Here is an 18,889-nt window from a genome sequence, read left to right as displayed (position 1 = left end):
TATTTCACGGTGCTGTCGATTGTGCCGAGCGCCCATGACTTGCCTTTCTTGGACAACGCGTGCTCGCCGCCGCCTACATGTCTCGCCACTGCCCCCGCTGCGCTGGGGATAAGAGCTGCATACTATTCAGAAGCGTGTCTTAACTGGTGGCTTGTCACTACTTTCAATTGCTCTGTGCTGCTCTCGCAAGCTGGAAGAGCCTATAGTCATATCTGGTATCTGCGACGCGTCTCGCAGCATTTGAGTTATAGTCGGCATGGCCTCTCCCGAGCAGAATTTCTCCGGAGCATTGGCAACATGGAAGGGCAAGTGTTCTGCGATATTATCTTGATCAAGGGATTAAGAGGATACCTGCTGGTTGCGTCGATGTTACAGACATCAACTTGTCCGAGCTTCAAAAGACTCTTGATGCTCAAGGCATTGAAGTTGTAGAGAACCAAAAGGAGAGTGTTGTTGGTCGTAAAGCCTTGGCGGACAGGACAAAAGGTGAAATCCTTGATTGCTCATACAAGTGACAGACTCATCGCATTGATTGTAGAGTTCAAGAAGATCCCGGATGAGGAGAAACTCACCGCCTTCAAAGGCTTGCTGAAGGGTACGCTGTTTACAACACGTTATAACTATGTAACATTGTGCATAATATCATCCGACGTTCAGCCTACCAGACGGAGATTGACAGCCTCACCAAGCGCTCCAAGGTTGCCGAGAATGCATTTCTGAACATGTATAAGGTCCTCGCCGAGGCACCTGACCCGTATCCTCTGCTTGAAGCCGCTGTTGTGAGGAAAGGTTGTACTTCACGAGAGGCTGGTATCAAAGCTATATTTTTTAGGATCAGACAGTCAAGGTAGCCGAAACCCATGAGCTGGAGATTGCACTCGAGCGTACGCGCGAAGAAAATGCCGAGCTCCGCAAACGTGTCAACGAGTGTTCCTCCTTTGAAATCGCCAAGAAGAAAGCAGATGCGCGTATTGAGCAGCTTGAGCAAAAGGTGCGGCTCGTTCTAGCCACTTCGCCGAACTGCGGCCCATACATCGCAATGCTAGATGGAAGAGATGATCCAAGAGAAAGTCGCTCAAAAAGAGAATGAGCTTAATGCTACATACGATGAGAAAATACGGAACTACGAGGAGCGGTGCGTATTCTGAACCTTCATATAGAGTTTCATTCCGATAGTTGCATAAATGCATACCAGCGAGCAGGATCTCCAGCGTCAAATTGCCCTGACGAAGACTCAACTTAAGCAACTGCGTATGTCAAACGAGTCCAACCAGGCTAAGCTATTCGACCATTCTCAGCGACAAGGTCCGTCCATTCATGATGTATCTGTGGTATACAGTTGACTTGAGCCGCTTCTCGCAGACCAAGAGGTCGTCGCGAAGCTTGCAGATTTGGACATGATGGTGGCCGACCTGGAGCAAGCAAATAGCCGCGTCGCCACCGTCGAGCGACGAAATGTGCGTCTGCTGCGCCGTCGCTGCCTCTGCAATTTTTCACACCATTCCCCATCAGGAGCTGTTGCGCGCTGAGATCGAGGCCATCAAGAGCGGCAACGAAAATGCGGACAGGTTAGCCATTTCCAATACAGCGCACAACTACAGCATCTAAAGTATCGGAAATCATAAACGTTATCAAGAGTGAAAGATCTCGAAGCAAAGGTCACAGAGCTGGAATCTGAGACCGACCGGCTCTCCCAAGCCCTGGAGGCACAGAAGACAGCTACAGCAGAAGCACAGGCAGCCGCGGCGAGGAAGCTCGAAGAGGTCGGCAAAGACCTTCAGCAGAAGGTGCCGTTGGTCTCTGCCTAGATTGTGTCCTCAGCTGAAATGACAACCCGTATGGTCGAATAGTCCAGCGAGATGGAACAGTTGCGACAGAAGCTCAAACAATACAACGACTATGACGAGATCAGGCGAGAGCTCGAGATAATGAAGGTCCGTACTCAGAATTCAACGTAAGTACCGTTTTCGGTAACTAAGAGTATTGGTATCACCGCAGTATGTCGAGTTCGCTGGGCTGGAAGAAGACGAGGAACTCGAAGGAATAACTGTAAATGGCAGCGATGACGCGTTAGGCTTGCATCTTCCCGATCCGAACGCGGACAAGGCGAACGCTAGGCGTGGCAAGTCCCTTGAGGTTCTGCTCGCGACCAAGAATAAGCGGATCCAAGAGGAGCTGACCAAATTCAGAGTGAGCTGATGAGGCCCCTATATATGGGCAGACAGGGTTCTGATCGCTCGTGTGCGTTTCATGCAGATTCTTCACGGCGAACTTGAGGCATCATTACAAGCAGCGCAAGCGCAACTGGATGCTACTCAGTCCGAGCTAGATAAGCAGAAGGTCTTGAATGAGAAGCTGGAGAACGATCTTCTAGAGATGGATCAGCGTAAGGGTAGCGGCGACATCAGCGGTGTGGCAAGCTCCTCGGATATCGCCAGCATGGGCTCAATCGACATGTTGGCTGGCCTTGATCTTGGAAAGAAGACGAGCGTGAGTGCGATATTGTCATAACTTGCGCTCTAGGATGCTCATGTGAGATCTCAGGACTCATCGGCCAGGACGACACCAATTCCCTTTGCATCCTCAGCGGATACGACTATTCTACCGATTGTGACAAGCCAGAGGGATCGCTTCCGGCAACGAAATGCCGAGCTGGAGGAGGTATGTCTCCTCGCGACGGATTGCTACATCTGTCTTACATATGGATGGATGGTAAGGAGCTACGCAAGCAATTCAACATCATATCGGAACTTCGAGCAGAAGTGAGTCGGCTCATCGTCCCATCGTGCAAGCAGCCAACGAGATAACCTGCGTAACTGTAATTAGGTGAAGAGCTTGCAAGCGGACAACCTCAAATTGTATGAGAAGGTTCGTTACATGCAGAGCTACCGCGAGGATGCAGCAGTGCGGCCATCGACGCTCAATCCATTGACATCTAATGGTGCGGGGCGTTCTGATGACATGAGCAAATACCGCGCGAGATAGTGAGTGTTGCCCCATACAGGTATATCGCTTTCTGACGGTCATTCAAGCGAGGAGGCTATGAATCCTTTCCAGGCGTTCAGGGGGAGGGTGCGTGCGTCTTATACTGATGTAACAACTTCAGTTATTCATTCATAGTGCAGGAAGCAACGCGAGCCTACGAGTCCCTCAATCCCTTGGAGCGCGGTGTGCTCGTCCTTACTCGTGCCATTCTCGGCAATCGACGAACACGGACAGCCTTCATTTGCTACGCTATCGCTCTCCACGTTCTCGTCATGTTCACCACGTATGAGTGTACTGTGTCGTCCGGGACGCAGCTGCAGAGGCAGCCAAGTCCATACGGCTCGTGATTGCTGCTGTTATAACAAGCGCTCAGGACACCCTACAGCTACAGTTTATGCACTGTACAACCATGAATTACAGGATCAACTTGTATTGCCTAACCCTAGCAACCTATGACCCTTATACAGTGGTACTACATGGCGAGCGGCAACACTGGACGATATCGATACGACACGCTACCAGTGTTAGTGTATCGGACTTTGGAACCACGTTCATTCGCTTCAAAGCTCTACGATGACTCATGTGAAATCTAATCTGTTCGATGGGAAATGTCTCGTGCCAGTGTTTGCAAAGTGTACATATTCTAGCCTCTTTACCGACCGACCGTTCGAGGAGCTTTGAGTGGCTTGAGGCTGATTACTCCAATTTGTATCTCAGACTACTACTACTTGCCAAAGTCCATCCTCTGCCAATTGCAGTTGTTCCCAAAGTTCATGGGTTGCGAGAGCGATGAATTCAAGAACGTGACTGACATTATACTTGGAAACTACTGTATATACGTCCAAGACATTAGATGCTAATAGAACAGTATCCTCAGGATGATTACTGGCTCTACGCCGTCTTCATTTGGAGCCATGGTAGGAAAACAGTCTAATAATAGGCTATCACAGGAAACGCTGAGACCTGCTTCAGATAACTCCTAGACCAATGGACCATGCGACGAGACCAGCTTCTTCCACCGATCGGTATCGTCCTCGGGATTGCGACGGAAAAGGAACACAGCGCTCATGAACACAGACTGAGTTGCAACATCAACCAGTCAGTTCGCGAGGTGCACGAGAAAACACGCGCACCGCCAGCGTCATCAACGCAAGACACGGCAGAATGCCCATGAAGTCTGATGGCTGCTAAGTTGGCGGTACGCGAGACCCAGCGAAATTAGACGTACCGATATCAGCACCTTGAGATGACGGGTTAGTGGCAGCCAATAGTTGACACGGCGCATACGTACCGAATCCTGAAGGAGCGCCGGGCATTGTGCTCCGAAGTTGTGTAAAGGCGAATAGGGCACCAACGGGAACAACCAGAATATCAGGTTTGATGCCTTTGCCAAAAGCGACTGTAATGACGCAGGTCGCGACGAACGTCAAAGTGACGAGCCCTTCACCAGATTGTCAAGCAATGTTCTCTTCACACTAAGAATGAAATAACTCATACAAATTGAAAGCACAATGAGGATAGCATAAATCCGGATTACTTGACCCCGGGTGATTGTGAGTGATGCGACGAGTTCACCGTGCGGACCGTAGGAGGAATCTATCGTGTCGAACTTTGCATTATATCCCCTGTGTGGTTCCGTTCATGAATCGAGTTACATGGGTTTCGCCGTGAACTCACACAGCAATTCCCGTCGTTTCGTCAATTCCAATGGGGACAGTGACATTCTCTGGAGTCTGAGCGAAAAGGGTTATCTGTGCATAATATCTGAATTGAACAGTCAATTCCATCTATCTGAATGACACGCAACACCTACTTGTCAAATGGGTAGTCTTGTGCTGTCCGCCATAGATTCGAGATAGCGATTTGCGTGCGGAACTCTAAAGAATTGAACCGAAAGTCACCTCCATAAGTTTGGAGCAGGTAGTCGGTGCAATTGACGAAGAATATCGGGGAAGGTTTCTCATTGTCAAAAGGAGAACTGGATATTGAACCGGTCCGTAACTGATTCCTGAAGACCTCAAGTGTATTTAACACATAATTGTCCCTGGTCACTTACATAGATTCAGACTTACTGGTCGATGTAGATATTGACGTCCTGGCAGTCACCTTCTTGTTGCACATCATCATAAATAGCCCAATCGATCATCATCGTCTGCCCAACTGGATCTATCGAGATCAAGTTTGCACTCAGCAGGATCTGTGCATCATTTCGCATCAATCGTGAGTACGATATCGGCGACACAAGTCAATGGGCACTTACATCGTTAGTGGAATTTATAAATGGAGGAAAAGTTTCAGCCTTAAAGAAGCGTAGTCGTAACGACCAGCCAATGGCCATGCTGATGGCGACAATTGAAACCATGACCACGATTGAGGTTGTGATCCAATGTCGTTCCAAGAAGGTCCAAGACAGCTTCGAGAGCTTTCGCGTCCACGACCGCATGCGCGACAGGGTTTTCCGTAACTCCAACATAGTCGGCGAAGCATGTGCCATGCGGTCGAAGTGCCTGTTCCCGTCGTTGTTTGCTGTTAATTCTGGAGTATCGTACGGGGAGTCCCCAGGTTGTATGAAAGACATGTCGGCGAGGGGGATAACAGATTGTTCCGACCTGGTCGGTGGAGTAACAAGGGTTGCATTCTCCGATGTTGGAAGGGTGCTCACAACCTCAACAGACGAGTCTGAAACATCCAGTGCACTGTACGCGACAGATGTGCGAGTGCTGACGGCCCTTTGCAAAGTATTCGGCGTCGACATAAAAGAATGAGGCATCGAGGACTGGATGACCTGGGTACACAGACAATGAGATGTACTGGCACGTTTGAGCGAGGGATCTGCCTCATTGTCAGCATTTTATATACCCGGCCGTAGCAGGCCGCTTCGAAGCCAGTTAGCGCAGAAGATCAGAAACACCACAGTGCTGTTCATCTCGCAGATGATACCGGTTTCCATGCAGATAGTTCCCGGAGTCGAGCATATAGATGATCAATGAGCCTCGACTCGTTGGGCAGACCACACAGCCACATACCGATGTGCCAGCTACAGAGGCAGAGACGAAAAGATAGACTTGAATTGGTATGCATGGCCTCGACTATTGGCCAGTTTAGCATGACTGTCGCAAATAAAGTTTGGTGGCATATGAGCGCATGTTACATCGTCAACGGCAACGGTGCAATCTCAGGGCGATTTGTGGACTCGCCATATCTCCAGCGGTGCGCTCAAAAATTTCGAACAGCACATTAGATGCTATGCTGGATAATTCAAGGAAACAGTGGTCTTCCACAGTAATGAATACATGATCGCACGGCTGCGATACGAGCGGATGGCGTCTCAGTGTCGTTTCAGGGAGACGATGACTCACGGCGTCTTGCGATCTACATTAGGCGTCTATCTATCATGACCACAGATGTGATTATAATAAATCACAAGGCACCCTAGGTCGAGATGGGCAATCATCGCACAGCTTTCGCAGTTCGAGCGCGCCAGAACGCAAGTGCCTTGTCCACAGCGTTCAAAAGAGGTTGCATTGCCTTCACACAGGAACCGATGAGATTGTATAGCAGAAAGATTGGGTATCAACGAAATGTTCACCCACCACCTGAACACGCGCGGGCTCTACCCCTTCTTGCCGCGCACTGTGGACGAGCGCCTCCACCTTTTCGTGCGTCTTGGCCAGATATCCTGCCATCTTCGCCGCCTTGGCGGCTTTCTGCGCGGGCGATGCTGCCAAAAGTGTCTGCCCTTCCATAGTAGATGGGTAGATTGAGAGCCAAAACTGCCGCAGGAACTCGTTGGCGGCAGTCTGACAAGTCGTCATCTGCCGGAAGACACCCTCGGGTATGTCGGCTGAATAGTGTGGTTAGATAGGCACATGTCAGGGTTAATGGTGCTAAAAGGTAGCGCACATCTCCTCATCTTGACATCTAGTCGCGCGGACACGTTCTGCGTCATGGCGACTAGTGCTGCCTCGCCTGCTTTCTTCTCGAGTTTCAGCTGCCGCGTGTTCCGAGTCAGATACACGGCACCGGGACAGACAATAGTCGCATCCACCTTCCTCAAATGATCTGACCAACCCGGCAAGCTGTCCTTCAGCTGTTGCAATGCGACGCTCCCGTCTAAAGTCTGACATATTCGCCATCAATGAAACGAGGATTCGCGTGCAATTCGATATGGCTTGCCTGGTCAGCGGCTTGGGGTGCTGAGGTATTCGCGATTCTGCTATCAAAGTATCGCTCTCGATCTTGCATATTCAAGAGGATTCCAGCAGCAGCCTGACTATCATGGAGATCTTCCAGGTCCAGCTGAGAGTAATGCTGGAGAGCAACAAGATTAGTTGATCACAGAACATCGCCAAGTATGAGCGCTTACATCGACAGCTTCCCCTGCTTCCGTCCGTCTCCGCTTTGCAGACGGTTCGCCACTGGAACTGTTTGTGAATGCGAGCAGAGACGCATCGATTTAATGACCTACAGAGTGGTGTGAAGGAGTCGACCAGAATGCTCGTTGAACTTGCGGATCAGCGGCAAGACTGCTCTTTGCTTTCCTGCTTGCATAGTAATATCGTTTGTAATCCCTGTCTGACAGTTCAACAGCGAGGTGAGCAAGAAGTTTTGACATGATGATGGGTCGGTACCTCTCCGTGGTCTTCTTGGGTTGAAGCCAAATCAATAAAAATGTCAACCCCCTCTTCTCGCAGTCGCCGGGGTTCCAGCTCTTCGTAGGGTGTCAGCAGATCCAATACTACACTATATATGTAACCCACCATCGTCCTCTTTCTCCAAGTACTTGTCAAATATCGGGTCGTCCTTGACAACATGTTGTGCTGCAGATGAACGGATAGAGGCACGATGCACATTAAATAACTTTGACTGGAAATAGCGCTTCCAAAACTCGGCCTCGGACAGCTTTCAACCGCATTCAATATTGGCGGCCCACACCGCGCGGCCAGCTAACCGAAGACTTACCTTGCTTGGGACATTGTCATTATATGCTTTCGCAACAACCGGATATTCCTCAAAAATATCATGAACCAGCTGAGGAGTGATGATAATCTTGACCTCCCCATCTACGGTCTGAGGTCGAGGATCCACCAGCTGACCAGGCTTGCCTCGCTTCTGACTTTCCGCCGCTTCTTGAGCGAGAATTAGATGCTAACAAATGTTAGCATCGGCATTCATGCATGCATGAACAGCAACGAACTTCTCGGCCTTCCCAGAACTCATTCTCTGCAATGTGCCCTCCCATGACAAGTTCTCTGTGCAGAGCCGCCAGATCAGGATTACTCAAAAGTACTTTCTTCCGGAGGCGGAAGTCTTTTGTAGGGTCATTGACTGGGGTGCCGGATGCCCTTGAATCACTGGCAACAGATGCGGCACGGGACGTAGAAGCTGTTATCGCGGAAATTGGTATCCTGGACGGGGGGGTCTTCGTTGGTGCAGGTGCGACCGGTGTAGCGGGAGCCTTTGTGACAGGAGTCGAAAGCCCGCTCCGGTTTCGACTAATGATGTTGGTCAATTCATTCTTAAACTTCTCGCGCTCAGCGAGCGCCACAGCTTGAGGTGATGTGAAAGTGAAGTTGTGGCCAGCTTCATTTCCAACCAGACCAATTTTCAGGCGGACTTGGGGCGCGCCTTCCTTGCTACAAAATAACACTTTGACGCACGAAGCGCGTTAAATCGACCGCACTAGCAAACGAGGTTGGTCATAGAACTGACATGCAGCCTCCGCGTGAGCTATGCGGATAGTGGGTGCTTTCTTTCCATCGGGCGTCCACAAGAGGTGAGTGTTTGTGAGCTCGAGGATGCCGGGTAGTTTCTTGTAGGACGCCTTTGCAGTGCAGACGGCGGGAGGCATCGCGTGTGGCGAGCGCGTCGCGAAGAGGGCGTTAGGTAAGCTGAGCAGTCATGTCCACGTGCCTCCGCCCATCGGGATCTCGATCAGATACGGATTGTGGCTGCAAGGTTTCGACGCGAGTTGACTCCTTGCGCCATCCTTACCGTCCGGCCACACTTTCAACTGCAGCGCCGCGTGCGCTGGCTCATACATCAATTCATCTAGAACGGCTCCTTGCCTTTGCGAGAGCTCGCGATGTCTGATACTGCGGAGAAACAGCTCGTCGTATTTGATTTCGACTGGTGCGTGCCCTCGAGAACTCCATGACTCGTAGAAATGACGTTTCTCCTGTTACAAGGTCTCTGGCAGACCAGGATTCAGACCGCTGGGTCTTTGAGGTACTGGCCCCGGAGCTTCGGAGGAAGATGAAGACTTTGAAGCAGGAAGTACAGTGGACCGATCTCATGTAGGACCCTGCTTTGCAACGCCGTGGCGTGACTCTCATTGACGTACAAAGGGCGTCCTCTTTGCGAGAACTGCATGCCAAGGGCGTAGCCAAAGAGGAAATAGAAGATGTATTACGGAAGATGCCTTTCGTGCGTGATCCTGTTGTTCATCATCGCTGGCTGCCGTTCATTCTCTCGCGCAGCACCCGGCAATGGCGCGTGGAGTCACCGATCTCAAGACTAGGTCCACTCCGAAGACCACATTCCTTTGTCTGTCCAATGCCAACATTGTATTCATCTCCACCATTCTCAAGGTATGTCGGGTATTGTTATGAGGCAGAAACGTGTAGTCCACGAAGACCCTCAGGCTCAAGGCTTGGATACCCTCTTCGAAGAGGTCGTGACAAACCCCGCTGAATGGGATCCCTCAGGGCTGCTCAAGCTGCGGAGGAGGGTAGATCCTGAAGGTCCTCAGCATCAATGCAAAGTAGGCTGCAGCCCGAATATGTGCAAAGGTACGGCATCACCCATCATCTTGAGTTCAGCGCATTTGAGGTCCGCTCCAGGCGATGAGTTGGACGCCTTCTTGGATAGACATAGAACTCAGTTCGACCGCATCATCTACGTTGGGGACGGGACCAATGACTTCTGTGCGGTTTTACGTCTTAGAAGGTGACTGGTTCCTTCATGCCAACCGCTACGAGCCGCGTCTTAACCCCGTCACAGCCAGGACATGGTGCTTTGCAGGCGGCACCGTGGTCTGGAGAAGCTTATCACTGGTTACGAGGAAGAGAGCCGTCTCAAGTGTCAAGTCCGATATTGGGCCGGTGCTTGGGAAGTCGAGGAGATTTTCAAGCAGCTCTGACTTGTCGTGCACCCCGTAACAGGGAGTCATGGCTTCGTCACTCCGATATCAAACTTCCGTACAGGCTCACGGAGAATATAGAAGAGGTCTCAGCTGGTTGTGTCCATTACTAAGTACAGCCGGTGAATATACATCATGCCGTGATGAAACTACATCGCCATGTACATTCCTTTCGCAGGCATGGTGATAAAATTCTGAGACCATCGACCTTCAGGATGCACTCCCTTAAAGATCGGTCTGACGGAACGATTGAAATAGGTGCAGAGGAGGAAGAGCAGTCGTTAGATGATATCAACGGGCCTTTGGGCGTGAAAAAAAGACAAAAATGAGACGTACAGGACCACGCAAAGGTATAAGCGAGCTCCGTCATTGTGTCCACAGGTCCATAGCACTCTTCCTCCGGCCGTCCTTCGCGCTCGCCTGTCCTTGTGATGTCTGCAGAGGATCCGCGGTGAAGGGATTCCGCTGCTGATTGTTATTCTGCGGCACGACGCCTGCGCCATAAAACGATGGTGGCACGGCTTGAGCAGGAGGCGCAACCTGCCGAGCGGCAGCGGCATGTTGTTGGGAAGCGGAGGCTTGAACGTTGTACGGGCCGTACTGGTCAGGCTGCATAGGCACGTACAAAGTACCGATATCTGTCCGTCGGTCCACGGCATCAAACGGAGACGTGGGAGCCTGTTGCTGCTGCGAGTACGTCGTTGCGTACCGGTTCCCTGCTGTTGTCGAGTTGCTCGAATATGCCTGCGGCGGGCTCGGTATCACTTCCGTCGTTGTGCCAAAGAGATTGCTCTGCGCGTCCGCTCGGGCGGCGGCTCGAGCGGTTGATAAGATGGCATCACGGCGATCATCGTCCACTGCCATAGAGTTGGGAGGGTGGTACGAGTGCGCGAGATTAGACGTTGGATGCGGGTGATGCTGGTAACGTGAAGACGAACTTGATTGCCCCCAGTTCGTCAACCCTTGCGCTGCCGCGAGCTCAGCCTGCTGTTGCAAAAATTCCAGTTGTGGGTAAGGCTGTGCCGCAGCAGTCTTCCCCGCTTGACGCCGCTCCCACTCCCGGATGGCATCGTCTCGCTTGAGCACTGGCGTCAACGCCTTCCGCCCGCCGATGACGTCCTGATTCATATGCTGAAGCCGTGCCAATGCCGGGGGTATGTTGTCCATATTCGGATTGATGGTGTTCGAGCGAGTGCGGGCAGTAGAGTAGTACGTGTTTGACGGTGCTGTTGGGTTCTGCATGGCAGGGAATCCTGGCCCGTGTCCCGCATGTTGTGAAACATTAGTGTTGACGTTCAACTGTCCATGGGAGTTTCGGTGGGCAAGGGTCCGATGTGACGTCGCTTGTGACGCAGGGGTATTGTACTGCTGTGCTGCGTAGTTCGCAGCAGCGCTAGCATTGGTATTATCCTGCGAGCTCGGATAATTGGTTGCAGAGCCCTGTTGTGAGTTCGGAGCAGTGACATAAGGATTTCTATAGACATTCTGCGCCGCTTGAGATGCAGCATGAGCCTGGGCGGTGAACGCCTGGTGCTGCGCAAGGCGTTGATTATACGCAGCAGCATCTTGATATGCTCTGGTACCCTTTGGCTGAGATGGCACCAAACCTCCATATGGTCGCTTCGGGTCAGGGCCATTGCTCGGTGGGGGGCTTACTTGATGGCTCGATTGGCCTGTAGGCTACGAGACATGAGGCTCTCAGACAGAATTCCCTAGTATGATCCGAGGAAAAACCAACCGTCCACGGCTTTGTCCATTTTTCTCCGGTGATGAACGGATGCATCCTAGCCTGCTGCGGCGACCACCGTTCGATCGGATTCATATTCAGAAGCCCCTGACAGAAGTCTATGAAGGCAGCCCGGTTGTTCATCTCTGTGGAAGGTGTAAACCACAGTTATGCACTGCCTGCGTCGGAATTACGTACCCTTCTCCATCTCGTGAGCCTGCCGCGAAGTTGACTTGAACGAAGGCATCGGAGCTTGCTGTATGATCTCCGGGAGGGAATTTGCCTTGAAGTATTGCTTCCCAGGCTGCTCCTGCGTATTATGCTCCCGGGAATATTGCTCGATGTTCTTGAGCTTGTACCGCTTGTGGCCATATCCATCCACGTAGGAGTCAAAGAATTGCCCTGTCTGCTTGCCCATATCTAACATGTACTGCGGTGGCATCCTGGCACATCGTCCATCATCTCGATATGACGCATACAAAGAGGGACGTATGCACTCACCCGAGCATTTCTACAATGCGGGTGATCTGGTTGTATTCGCTAGTCCCTGGGAATAACGGAAGGCCCAAGAACAGTTCAACCGCAATACAACCTAATGACCACATATCGATCGCTGCCGCGTAGGGTAGGCCAAGCAGCACTTCTGGAGAGCGGTAAAACCGTGACTGGATATAGGTATACACGGTCTGCCGTTCATGACATGCCGAGCCAAAGTCTATGACTTTAATTTGTGGTGATTGAAGTCTTGCGAGATTGCAACTCAGCAACGAAGAATTTGAAAAAAAAAACCCATTACACTCACGACTTCAAGAGAATGTTCTCGGGCTTCAGGTCGCAGTGAATGAGGCGGGCCTCCTTGAGCACCGTCAATGCGTCCAGCAGCTGAGCTGTGAACACCTTGACCAATTGCGTGCTGAGGCCCTGGAATTGGTTCTGCTTGATCAGCTCGTAGAGATTTGAGGAAAGCAGCTCGAAGACAAGGCATAAATGATTCTTGTGGATGAAAGAGTCCCGCAGTCGCAAGATGTGGTGCTGATCGTCCGGATCACACTGGTTGTTCAACTTCAAAGAGAGAGATCAGTAGAACATCTCACATTGCGCAACATTAAACAGACCAATTCAAGTATCGTCACTTCCATCATACTCTGATTGAAGTACGCTGGCTTGTTCTTGACCACCTTAACAGCCACGACTTCATGCGTCTTCATATTTTGGCACTTCACCACCTGACCGAAGGTTCCCTGACCCAGAATGTCTAGGATGAGGTATCTGAGCAATATGGATGGACACGTGAGATGATCCTACAAGCGGAATGGAGCCGACGTACTTGTGTCCCTCATCCGCGCCCAACCAGTCGTTCACATAGAGAATATAGTCGTAATCCTCGTTATCAAAGCCGTCATTGTGGATAGGCTTGCTGGGCTTCGTCAAAACGCGACGTGGATTGTGCGTCGATTCGTATCTGAATTGAGGATTACAGATGCGGTACGTCTCGACAATGTGAGTTGTAAGCAGCCTGATGGGCTGTTTCCAAACATGAGGGCGTAGCTTGCGTCAATGAGAGCAGCGGAACTGACCGACAAAAACACGCCACTCGCATCCATGCGCCGGCCTGCCGGCTGTGGGTTGACGTGCGGTCGTAAGTCGCGTTGGTCGCGAACCCGCCTCAGCCCCGACGCACGACGTTTCGGAGCGGGAACTTCTACAGCCATCGGCTGATGTTCCTGTCCATAGTACGACGATGTTCCATGGTTCTGAGACGAGTGTCCGAATGACAATGGTGTTGCAGGCTGAGAGATTGAGGTTCCACGCACAGTGCGGTGAGCCGCGAGATTCTGAGAAGACGATGGAGCAGGGCTCGTAGTCTCCATAGGGTAAGGATTGGAGTAGGCAGAAGCAGTGGACATAGGCGAATAAGGTGGTGGGACAGGTGGAGTGACACCTTCCCGCTTTACTTGAGATTGCGATCGTGAATGAGACTGAGAGCGTGAGTGATAAGCCCCAGGCAAATACGCTCTCTGCTGATCGGATGAAGGAGAGTATGCATAAGGGGTGCTGTTCGACGAAAGCTGAGTGTGTTGGGGTGAATACGGATCAAGGAGGGCGCCCGCTCCAGCAGCGCCTCGCTGCGGCGACCGCGGGGCACGAGAAGATGTGCTGGAATCGTGCTGTGTGTGAGCTCTCTTGGGTTGGCCAGCGGAACTGTAATACGTGACTTGGTACGGAGGAACACCAGCCCCGGAGTTAGCGCTTTCATCCATAGAAGGATATCCGGATGCGTTCGATGCATTCGAGGCATGCGAGGCATGCGATATGTGCCTCTGGTTGGTAGTATCTCCATCGACATCGAAGGCACCTTCAAGGTCATCCTGCATGCGGTGGCGGCGACCTCGCGAAGATGATCCGCTGGCGTTGTTACCGAGAGACACACTACGACCCAAATTCGAGCTGGAGCCATATGGAAGGGAGCTCATTGCGTATTGCTGGTCTTCGTCCAGGAGCTGGGAGATGCGTGGCTGTCTGGATGAACCAGAGGACTGCTGGAGAGGTGGCAATCGGTTTGCGGTCGATTGTGGCGGCCCCTGCGAGTAGAGATAAGATGCCTGGGCTGCAGACTGAGCTGCCTGTGCAGAAGAGGATAGGCCGTCGTGCAGGGTCTGTGTGCTCCAGCGGGGGAGGTCAAAATCGTCGTTGGTGCCAGTCATGTATGCGAGTAGCTCCGGCTCAGACATATGATGTGACGACACAAATCGGTGAGTGAGAGCAGCTCACGGCTTGCGCGACGTTGTAATCGGTCTACACTGGATGTCGAGAGGGCAGCCGACGACGAGGATGACGGCCGGGACAGAGACGGCTGTGCAAAGGCCGCAGAGTCTGAGGTAGCGAGGCCCCGATCATGCATTTACAGGGCGAACGCCGAGCACGAGCCGCGCGCACTCATCAAGCAGCATTTTCTCCTCCTGCTCATCGTTCTATCTGCATTTTTCTCCTCGTATTATTATTCCTGTCTAAAGTACTACCCGAAAACATACACCTTCATCCACGTAGCCAAGGACGCCGGTGCGTTGGGGCGGCTGCGCTCTGCGCCTCATACCCCTTAGCTCGGCTCGGTTGAGTCATGTGAGGTCCCTGCTCCATCTCTTTGAGCATGTCTACCACTGCCTTCTCCACCGCAAAAATCAGCTTTGCCCCCTGTCCCATGGAGTCGAATGCCGGAGGGAGATCGATGGACAGAAAGATTTGTTTCTTGAAGCGCCTTGCTGCAAAAGGAACATAGGGCGGTGATTCAGCAACGCGGGTAGGCGTTACCGCAGCACCGCGAGAACAGCCGCAGTCAGCATTCATTGGCAGCGGATCGAAAAGCAGGTGCATCACCAAGCCGTTGCGCCATCGACAAAGCGGCGTCGGAACTCGATGTCCGGAAGAGCGACGTCGCAGCGGGCGGAATGTTCATGTTCAGCTTGCCTGCGCGTCAATGATGCGTTTCCGAGGCGGAAAAACTTCGTGTCCTTGGCCACGTTGACACTATACTTACATCTCTAGCCGGCATAGCACACGCCCAGTCTCTGGCGAGATTGCCCTGCAACGGTGCTTTGTACACCTCCTCTGCGGTTTCGTCGGTTGTGCCGACCCAGAGCATGTAAGAGTCGATAAGATGCGTGACCTGAAGAGCAAGAGCAGGCAGTGACGGGTCTGCCGGTCGGACATGCCTCGTCTCGACGCGAATGGTGCCCATCATCGGCAAGGTCGATGGATGTAGGGACGTCTGGTCGAGCGTTTACGTTTAACGTTTACCGATCCGTCGAGAAAGCGCCTGTTGGTGGCGCCTTGTCTCCTATGTATATGACCGTGCCCGACGCTCCTTTCACCTTTAACCTTGACCTCAACCATCACGTCCCAGCCTTCCCAACCTCAGAGAATGTTTCACCACAGCACAGACCCAGTTGACTCGGAAGGAAATGTGCGGTGCCATCACGGTGTACTAGCTGCCAAGTTCACAAGCCATACGTCCAGGAACCCTGGCAAGTAGGTCTTGCCGCGCTGTTGCATTGTTTGAATGGTGCACATCCGATTCAGACAGTTCTATACGTGCCCCATCCCGGATGAAGCTAAACGCTGTGGATTTTGGAGTTGCGTTGCTGCTAGCGGACTTCTCGCGCACTATACACTGACGTAGTAAATGTACAGAGTGGGCGGACGATCCTATCCTAAGACGAGCTCAGCAGAACAGCAAGTCCGCCGTGGCATCTGAAAAGGATCGCGAAACGACCAACTTCTGCCCTACACCAGCAATGTCTAGTTCTTCTCCACAATATGAGCATGCGACCATAAATCGCACATCCTCTGACCAACCTTCGCCTTCCAAGCGCCTGCGGCGGCTTGCAGGACCATCTACAGATTATTCCCATGCGGAGCTACCCAGAACACCTGTTCGCCCTACCCCGTTCAAGTCTTTCACCCCGTCACGCAAGCTCACACCTGAGCAAAGACAACGGCGGGATGGATTGATGCGGTCTGCAATGACACAGTTGCAAGGGCCTCCTAGTCCAAATGGCACTCCTGGTAGCTATCGCCCTGCACCGCCGCATTCCAGTGCCGTCACGGCTCCAGATCGAAAGCCCAGCTCGCAAGGTTCCGCCGTGCGACGTGAACCGATCCAGGCACCACTCAGTCAAATTCAAAATGACAGTAAAGATATCAGTCATCGGTTTTCACCCAAGCGAACATGTCTCGAGGAATCTGACTACGGATCTGAACCTACATCGCCGCAACCCTCTCTACACAGTGCTGGCATCCAGACAAGTCCCATCACTGAAGTGTCTACCGAGGAGTCAGATGAGGATCAATACTGGGGTTCGCCTCCGACTGAAAGTGGCGTTAGTCAGTATGCAACGCCTCGCCAGGTGCCTGAAACATTGCCTGCTTTCTCGTCACCGCGGACTCCTGGTCCATCTTCCTACTCTCAAGGACATTCCACGTCCGGAGCCAGTTACCGCAATGGTCTACTGACCCCACCGCGAAGTGCTGGTCTGGGTCTACAATTCGGACCGCCTTATACTAGCCAGGAACAGCCAGTGTCACCGACGAGGTGGAAGGGTAAGAGTAGGGACGTTGATGAACTGACAAGACAATGTCAGCACGTCGCGAACGATCCGGTATGTACGTAGTGGACACGTTCGATGACAACCTTAATAACGATCGAGTAGGAGAACCCCTTCGTAGAACATGCTCCTACCTCCGAGAGCGGGCGTCTGTCTGCGTTGTACTCCTCTCAGGCTACTGAATCCACGGTGACTAGAACACTGTCAGCCGACGCGGTTGCGGCATACCTGGATGGACTCGCCGAGCTCCCAGACTATATCAGAAAGCTTGAAAGGAAACAGGCGGCCGCGCAGAAGAGTCACGAGATAAAGACCAGGAGAATTGCAGATTTAGAGGCAGAAAATGAACGGTATAACAAATGCTCCCGTGCCTTGACTCGTTGCTCATTATCGCACAGCCTAGTTGAACAGGTGAGATCGCTCGAGGCGGATTTGCGGGCGACAAAATCAAGACGGTACTAGCAGGCCGGATCTTACCTATGATACATTCACGCCATTTCCGTTCGCCTCACTCCGCTCTTACAGCATTGCTGTCAGGTACCGTTACCTTTTTTCGCTGTGAATTGCGACATTACCACGCACTCGCCTCTTTCAATGTTGCTGTCATGCCGTAACTTATCTTACCCCTTATCCTTCTCCGAACGTGCTTGCTACGTATGGCCTCATGCTCCCCCGTCCCTCCTCGACCTGATTCCGTTAGTCCTCCATAAATAGCTTACACTTCGAACTCACCGTTATTCTTCACGCTATCTCAACTCTCGCCATGCGTTCGCTCCTTATCGATTTGTTCTAGTTCCTGTCATATAATGTTCATCACCCGCAAGAAGCCGCACGGAGCGGAGTGAATGCAGTGTATGCAGAGATGTAGGAGTATCGAAGGGATCATATTTGCTGCGTATCTCTCATAGGCACGTAGAATCCTTTGGTAGTCAGCAAAGTCACAAGACGCGCTGACCGTCATCAATCAAGAAGAGATCCCGCCGCTGCGCCGCTACCATTGGTCGGATGTCGCTGTGATATTGGGAAAACAGGCACCTCATGGTTGCCGTACAGGTTCGGTTATAAAGGCGTGCTTGGCCATACGAGTGTGGTCGTATCAAGAATTCGACACCATGAGTTGCACGTCGTTACGGGGTTGCAACCTTCGAGCATTTGTATTTATTCTTCTCCGAAATTCAAAATCGTGTCGAGTTAATTTGATCGTTTAACAACATCCTGGCGGAGCTTGACAATTGGGGACACCATGCATTGACATCACGGCATCGATGTTTGTCATAATCTCCAGCGAACAGCCTCGTCCGACAGTCGCTCACATCGCGGTATTGATGGATACCGACTTAGGCATGATCAGCGTCGCTTACGAGCATGCACGGAAGATCAAGGAGTGGCATTCCACAACTCCGACAGTCGAAGGCGTTGCGCGGCACCAGATCGAGCCCACCTGATGCAGGGCCATCATAGGGGAAAGATGTGCGCCTTGGGAGAACGGTAACATTTGCCGATACGGTACTCAGGTTATGAGTGCTCAGTGAAGATGTCAGCACCGAGATGGCCGGGGAGTCCGTCCCGCACCATGCTGACCTGGAGACAAATGCTTTGGCTTAGGATGCACAGGAGTGTCAACTCGAAACGGGACGGAGGACTTTCATGCTTTCGCCGATAACATCAAATCACCATGAGCGGTTGCATGCACTCCCACTTCGAGAATCATCAGCACAGGGAAATGATAGATATCGACTCATGCTGCCTAAATATTGTTGCTGGAAAGGCAATGACCAATTGCTGCAGCCAATGAGATCCGCAGTACGCTTCCCAATAACTCGATAGAAATTCGAACGGAAGCCTGAATTGAGAAGAGATGACCGGTTGAGCAGTGCAGCGAATAAGAATCGTCTTCGATAAAGGTCAAAGCGTTCAATTGCATCAATCCTGCGA

At 51.9% G+C, this 18,889-nt stretch overlaps 7 protein-coding genes across 7 annotated transcripts; 3 read left to right on the top strand and 4 right to left on the bottom strand.

The window, feature by feature from the left end:
• The first annotated feature begins 90 nt into the window (after positions 1-90).
• On the top strand, positions 91-3,751 carry LAESUDRAFT_721378 (uncharacterized protein). Its single transcript, XM_040908005.1, has 18 exons — positions 91-305; positions 376-486; positions 539-595; positions 658-779; positions 833-991; positions 1,047-1,135; positions 1,196-1,305; positions 1,363-1,457; positions 1,513-1,568; positions 1,637-1,787; positions 1,851-1,934; positions 1,999-2,190; positions 2,257-2,490; positions 2,545-2,661; positions 2,718-2,762; positions 2,827-2,984; positions 3,033-3,072; positions 3,126-3,751. Exons 1-18 carry the CDS (start codon positions 257-259, stop codon positions 3,330-3,332), a joined length of 2,076 nt encoding a protein of 691 aa, XP_040768701.1. The 5' UTR covers positions 91-256; the 3' UTR covers positions 3,333-3,751.
• Positions 3,752-3,787: 36 nt separating this feature from the next.
• Positions 3,788-5,733, bottom strand: LAESUDRAFT_721377 (uncharacterized protein). The gene is made up of 10 exons (XM_040908004.1): positions 5,648-5,733; positions 5,246-5,594; positions 5,058-5,182; positions 4,799-4,993; positions 4,663-4,749; positions 4,483-4,610; positions 4,277-4,426; positions 4,214-4,225; positions 4,119-4,162; positions 3,788-4,063 (listed from the first exon to the last, which is right to left on the bottom strand). The coding sequence occupies exons 2-10, from the start codon at positions 5,561-5,563 to the stop codon at positions 3,965-3,967; spliced, it is 1,158 nt and encodes a 385-aa protein (XP_040768700.1). The 5' UTR covers positions 5,564-5,594; positions 5,648-5,733; the 3' UTR covers positions 3,788-3,964.
• A 702-nt stretch (positions 5,734-6,435) lies between these two features.
• Positions 6,436-8,836, bottom strand: LAESUDRAFT_644065 (uncharacterized protein; the record flags this gene model as incomplete). The annotated part of the gene is made up of 12 exons (XM_040903826.1): positions 6,436-6,513; positions 6,579-6,829; positions 6,889-6,976; positions 7,034-7,098; positions 7,131-7,296; positions 7,358-7,403; positions 7,454-7,560; positions 7,617-7,696; positions 7,746-7,887; positions 7,948-8,133; positions 8,183-8,634; positions 8,698-8,836. The coding sequence occupies 12 exons, from the start codon at positions 8,834-8,836 to the stop codon at positions 6,436-6,438; spliced, it is 1,800 nt and encodes a 599-aa protein (XP_040768699.1).
• Positions 8,837-8,960: 124 nt separating this feature from the next.
• Positions 8,961-10,126, top strand: LAESUDRAFT_809809 (uncharacterized protein; the record flags this gene model as incomplete). Its single annotated transcript, XM_040914166.1, has 7 exons — positions 8,961-9,117; positions 9,174-9,281; positions 9,333-9,411; positions 9,465-9,575; positions 9,629-9,776; positions 9,828-9,933; positions 9,988-10,126. The coding sequence occupies exons 1-7, from the start codon at positions 9,071-9,073 to the stop codon at positions 10,124-10,126; spliced, it is 738 nt and encodes a 245-aa protein (XP_040768698.1). The 5' UTR covers positions 8,961-9,070.
• A 366-nt stretch (positions 10,127-10,492) lies between these two features.
• On the bottom strand, positions 10,493-13,564 carry LAESUDRAFT_644208 (kinase-like protein; the record flags this gene model as incomplete). Its single annotated transcript, XM_040903842.1, has 8 exons — positions 10,493-11,806; positions 11,865-11,998; positions 12,051-12,295; positions 12,354-12,596; positions 12,655-12,914; positions 12,968-13,121; positions 13,180-13,376; positions 13,430-13,564. 8 exons carry the CDS (start codon positions 13,562-13,564, stop codon positions 10,493-10,495), a joined length of 2,682 nt encoding a protein of 893 aa, XP_040768697.1.
• Positions 13,565-14,838: 1,274 nt separating this feature from the next.
• LAESUDRAFT_741287 (uncharacterized protein) lies at positions 14,839-15,825 on the bottom strand (the record flags this gene model as incomplete). The annotated part of the gene is made up of 4 exons (XM_040911132.1): positions 14,839-15,112; positions 15,228-15,312; positions 15,388-15,567; positions 15,802-15,825. 4 exons carry the CDS (start codon positions 15,823-15,825, stop codon positions 14,889-14,891), a joined length of 513 nt encoding a protein of 170 aa, XP_040768696.1. The 3' UTR covers positions 14,839-14,888.
• LAESUDRAFT_358870 (uncharacterized protein) lies at positions 15,725-17,585 on the top strand. Its single transcript, XM_040902157.1, has 5 exons — positions 15,725-15,813; positions 15,867-15,982; positions 16,041-17,008; positions 17,060-17,304; positions 17,353-17,585. Exons 2-5 carry the CDS (start codon positions 15,910-15,912, stop codon positions 17,414-17,416), a joined length of 1,350 nt encoding a protein of 449 aa, XP_040768695.1. The 5' UTR covers positions 15,725-15,813; positions 15,867-15,909; the 3' UTR covers positions 17,417-17,585.
• Positions 17,586-18,889: the final 1,304 nt, after the last annotated feature.

The sequence above is a fragment of the Laetiporus sulphureus genome, assembly GCF_001632365.1.
Source record: "Laetiporus sulphureus 93-53 unplaced genomic scaffold LAESUscaffold_4, whole genome shotgun sequence".
Classification (NCBI taxonomy): Eukaryota; Fungi; Basidiomycota; class Agaricomycetes; order Polyporales; family Laetiporaceae; genus Laetiporus; species Laetiporus sulphureus.
This window is presented reverse-complemented; position numbering and strand designations above follow the sequence as displayed.

Excerpts from the sequence above, each read along its gene's own strand:
- LAESUDRAFT_721378 (XM_040908005.1), top strand. The coding sequence starts at position 257 with ATGGCCTCTCCCGAGCAGAATTTCTCCGGAGCATTGGCAACATGGAAG. Across the intron at positions 1,569-1,636 it reads GGCAACGAAAATGCGGACAG|AGTGAAAGATCTCGAAGCAA; the intron begins GTTAGCCATTTC and ends AACGTTATCAAG. Across the intron at positions 2,985-3,032 it reads AGCAAATACCGCGCGAGATA|CGAGGAGGCTATGAATCCTT; the intron begins GTGAGTGTTGCC and ends CGGTCATTCAAG.
- LAESUDRAFT_721377 (XM_040908004.1), bottom strand. The coding sequence starts at position 5,563 with ATGTCTTTCATACAACCTGGGGACTCCCCGTACGATACTCCAGAATTA. Across the intron at positions 4,750-4,798 it reads CAAGACTACCCATTTGACAA|ATATTATGCACAGATAACCC; the intron begins GTAGGTGTTGCG and ends TGTTCAATTCAG. Across the intron at positions 4,611-4,662 it reads GAAACGACGGGAATTGCTGT|GGGATATAATGCAAAGTTCG; the intron begins GTGAGTTCACGG and ends GGAACCACACAG.
- LAESUDRAFT_358870 (XM_040902157.1), top strand. The coding sequence starts at position 15,910 with ATGGTGCACATCCGATTCAGACAGTTCTATACGTGCCCCATCCCGGAT. Across the intron at positions 15,983-16,040 it reads TAAACGCTGTGGATTTTGGA|AGTGGGCGGACGATCCTATC; the intron begins GTTGCGTTGCTG and ends GTAAATGTACAG. Across the intron at positions 17,009-17,059 it reads AGCACGTCGCGAACGATCCG|GAGAACCCCTTCGTAGAACA; the intron begins GTATGTACGTAG and ends ACGATCGAGTAG.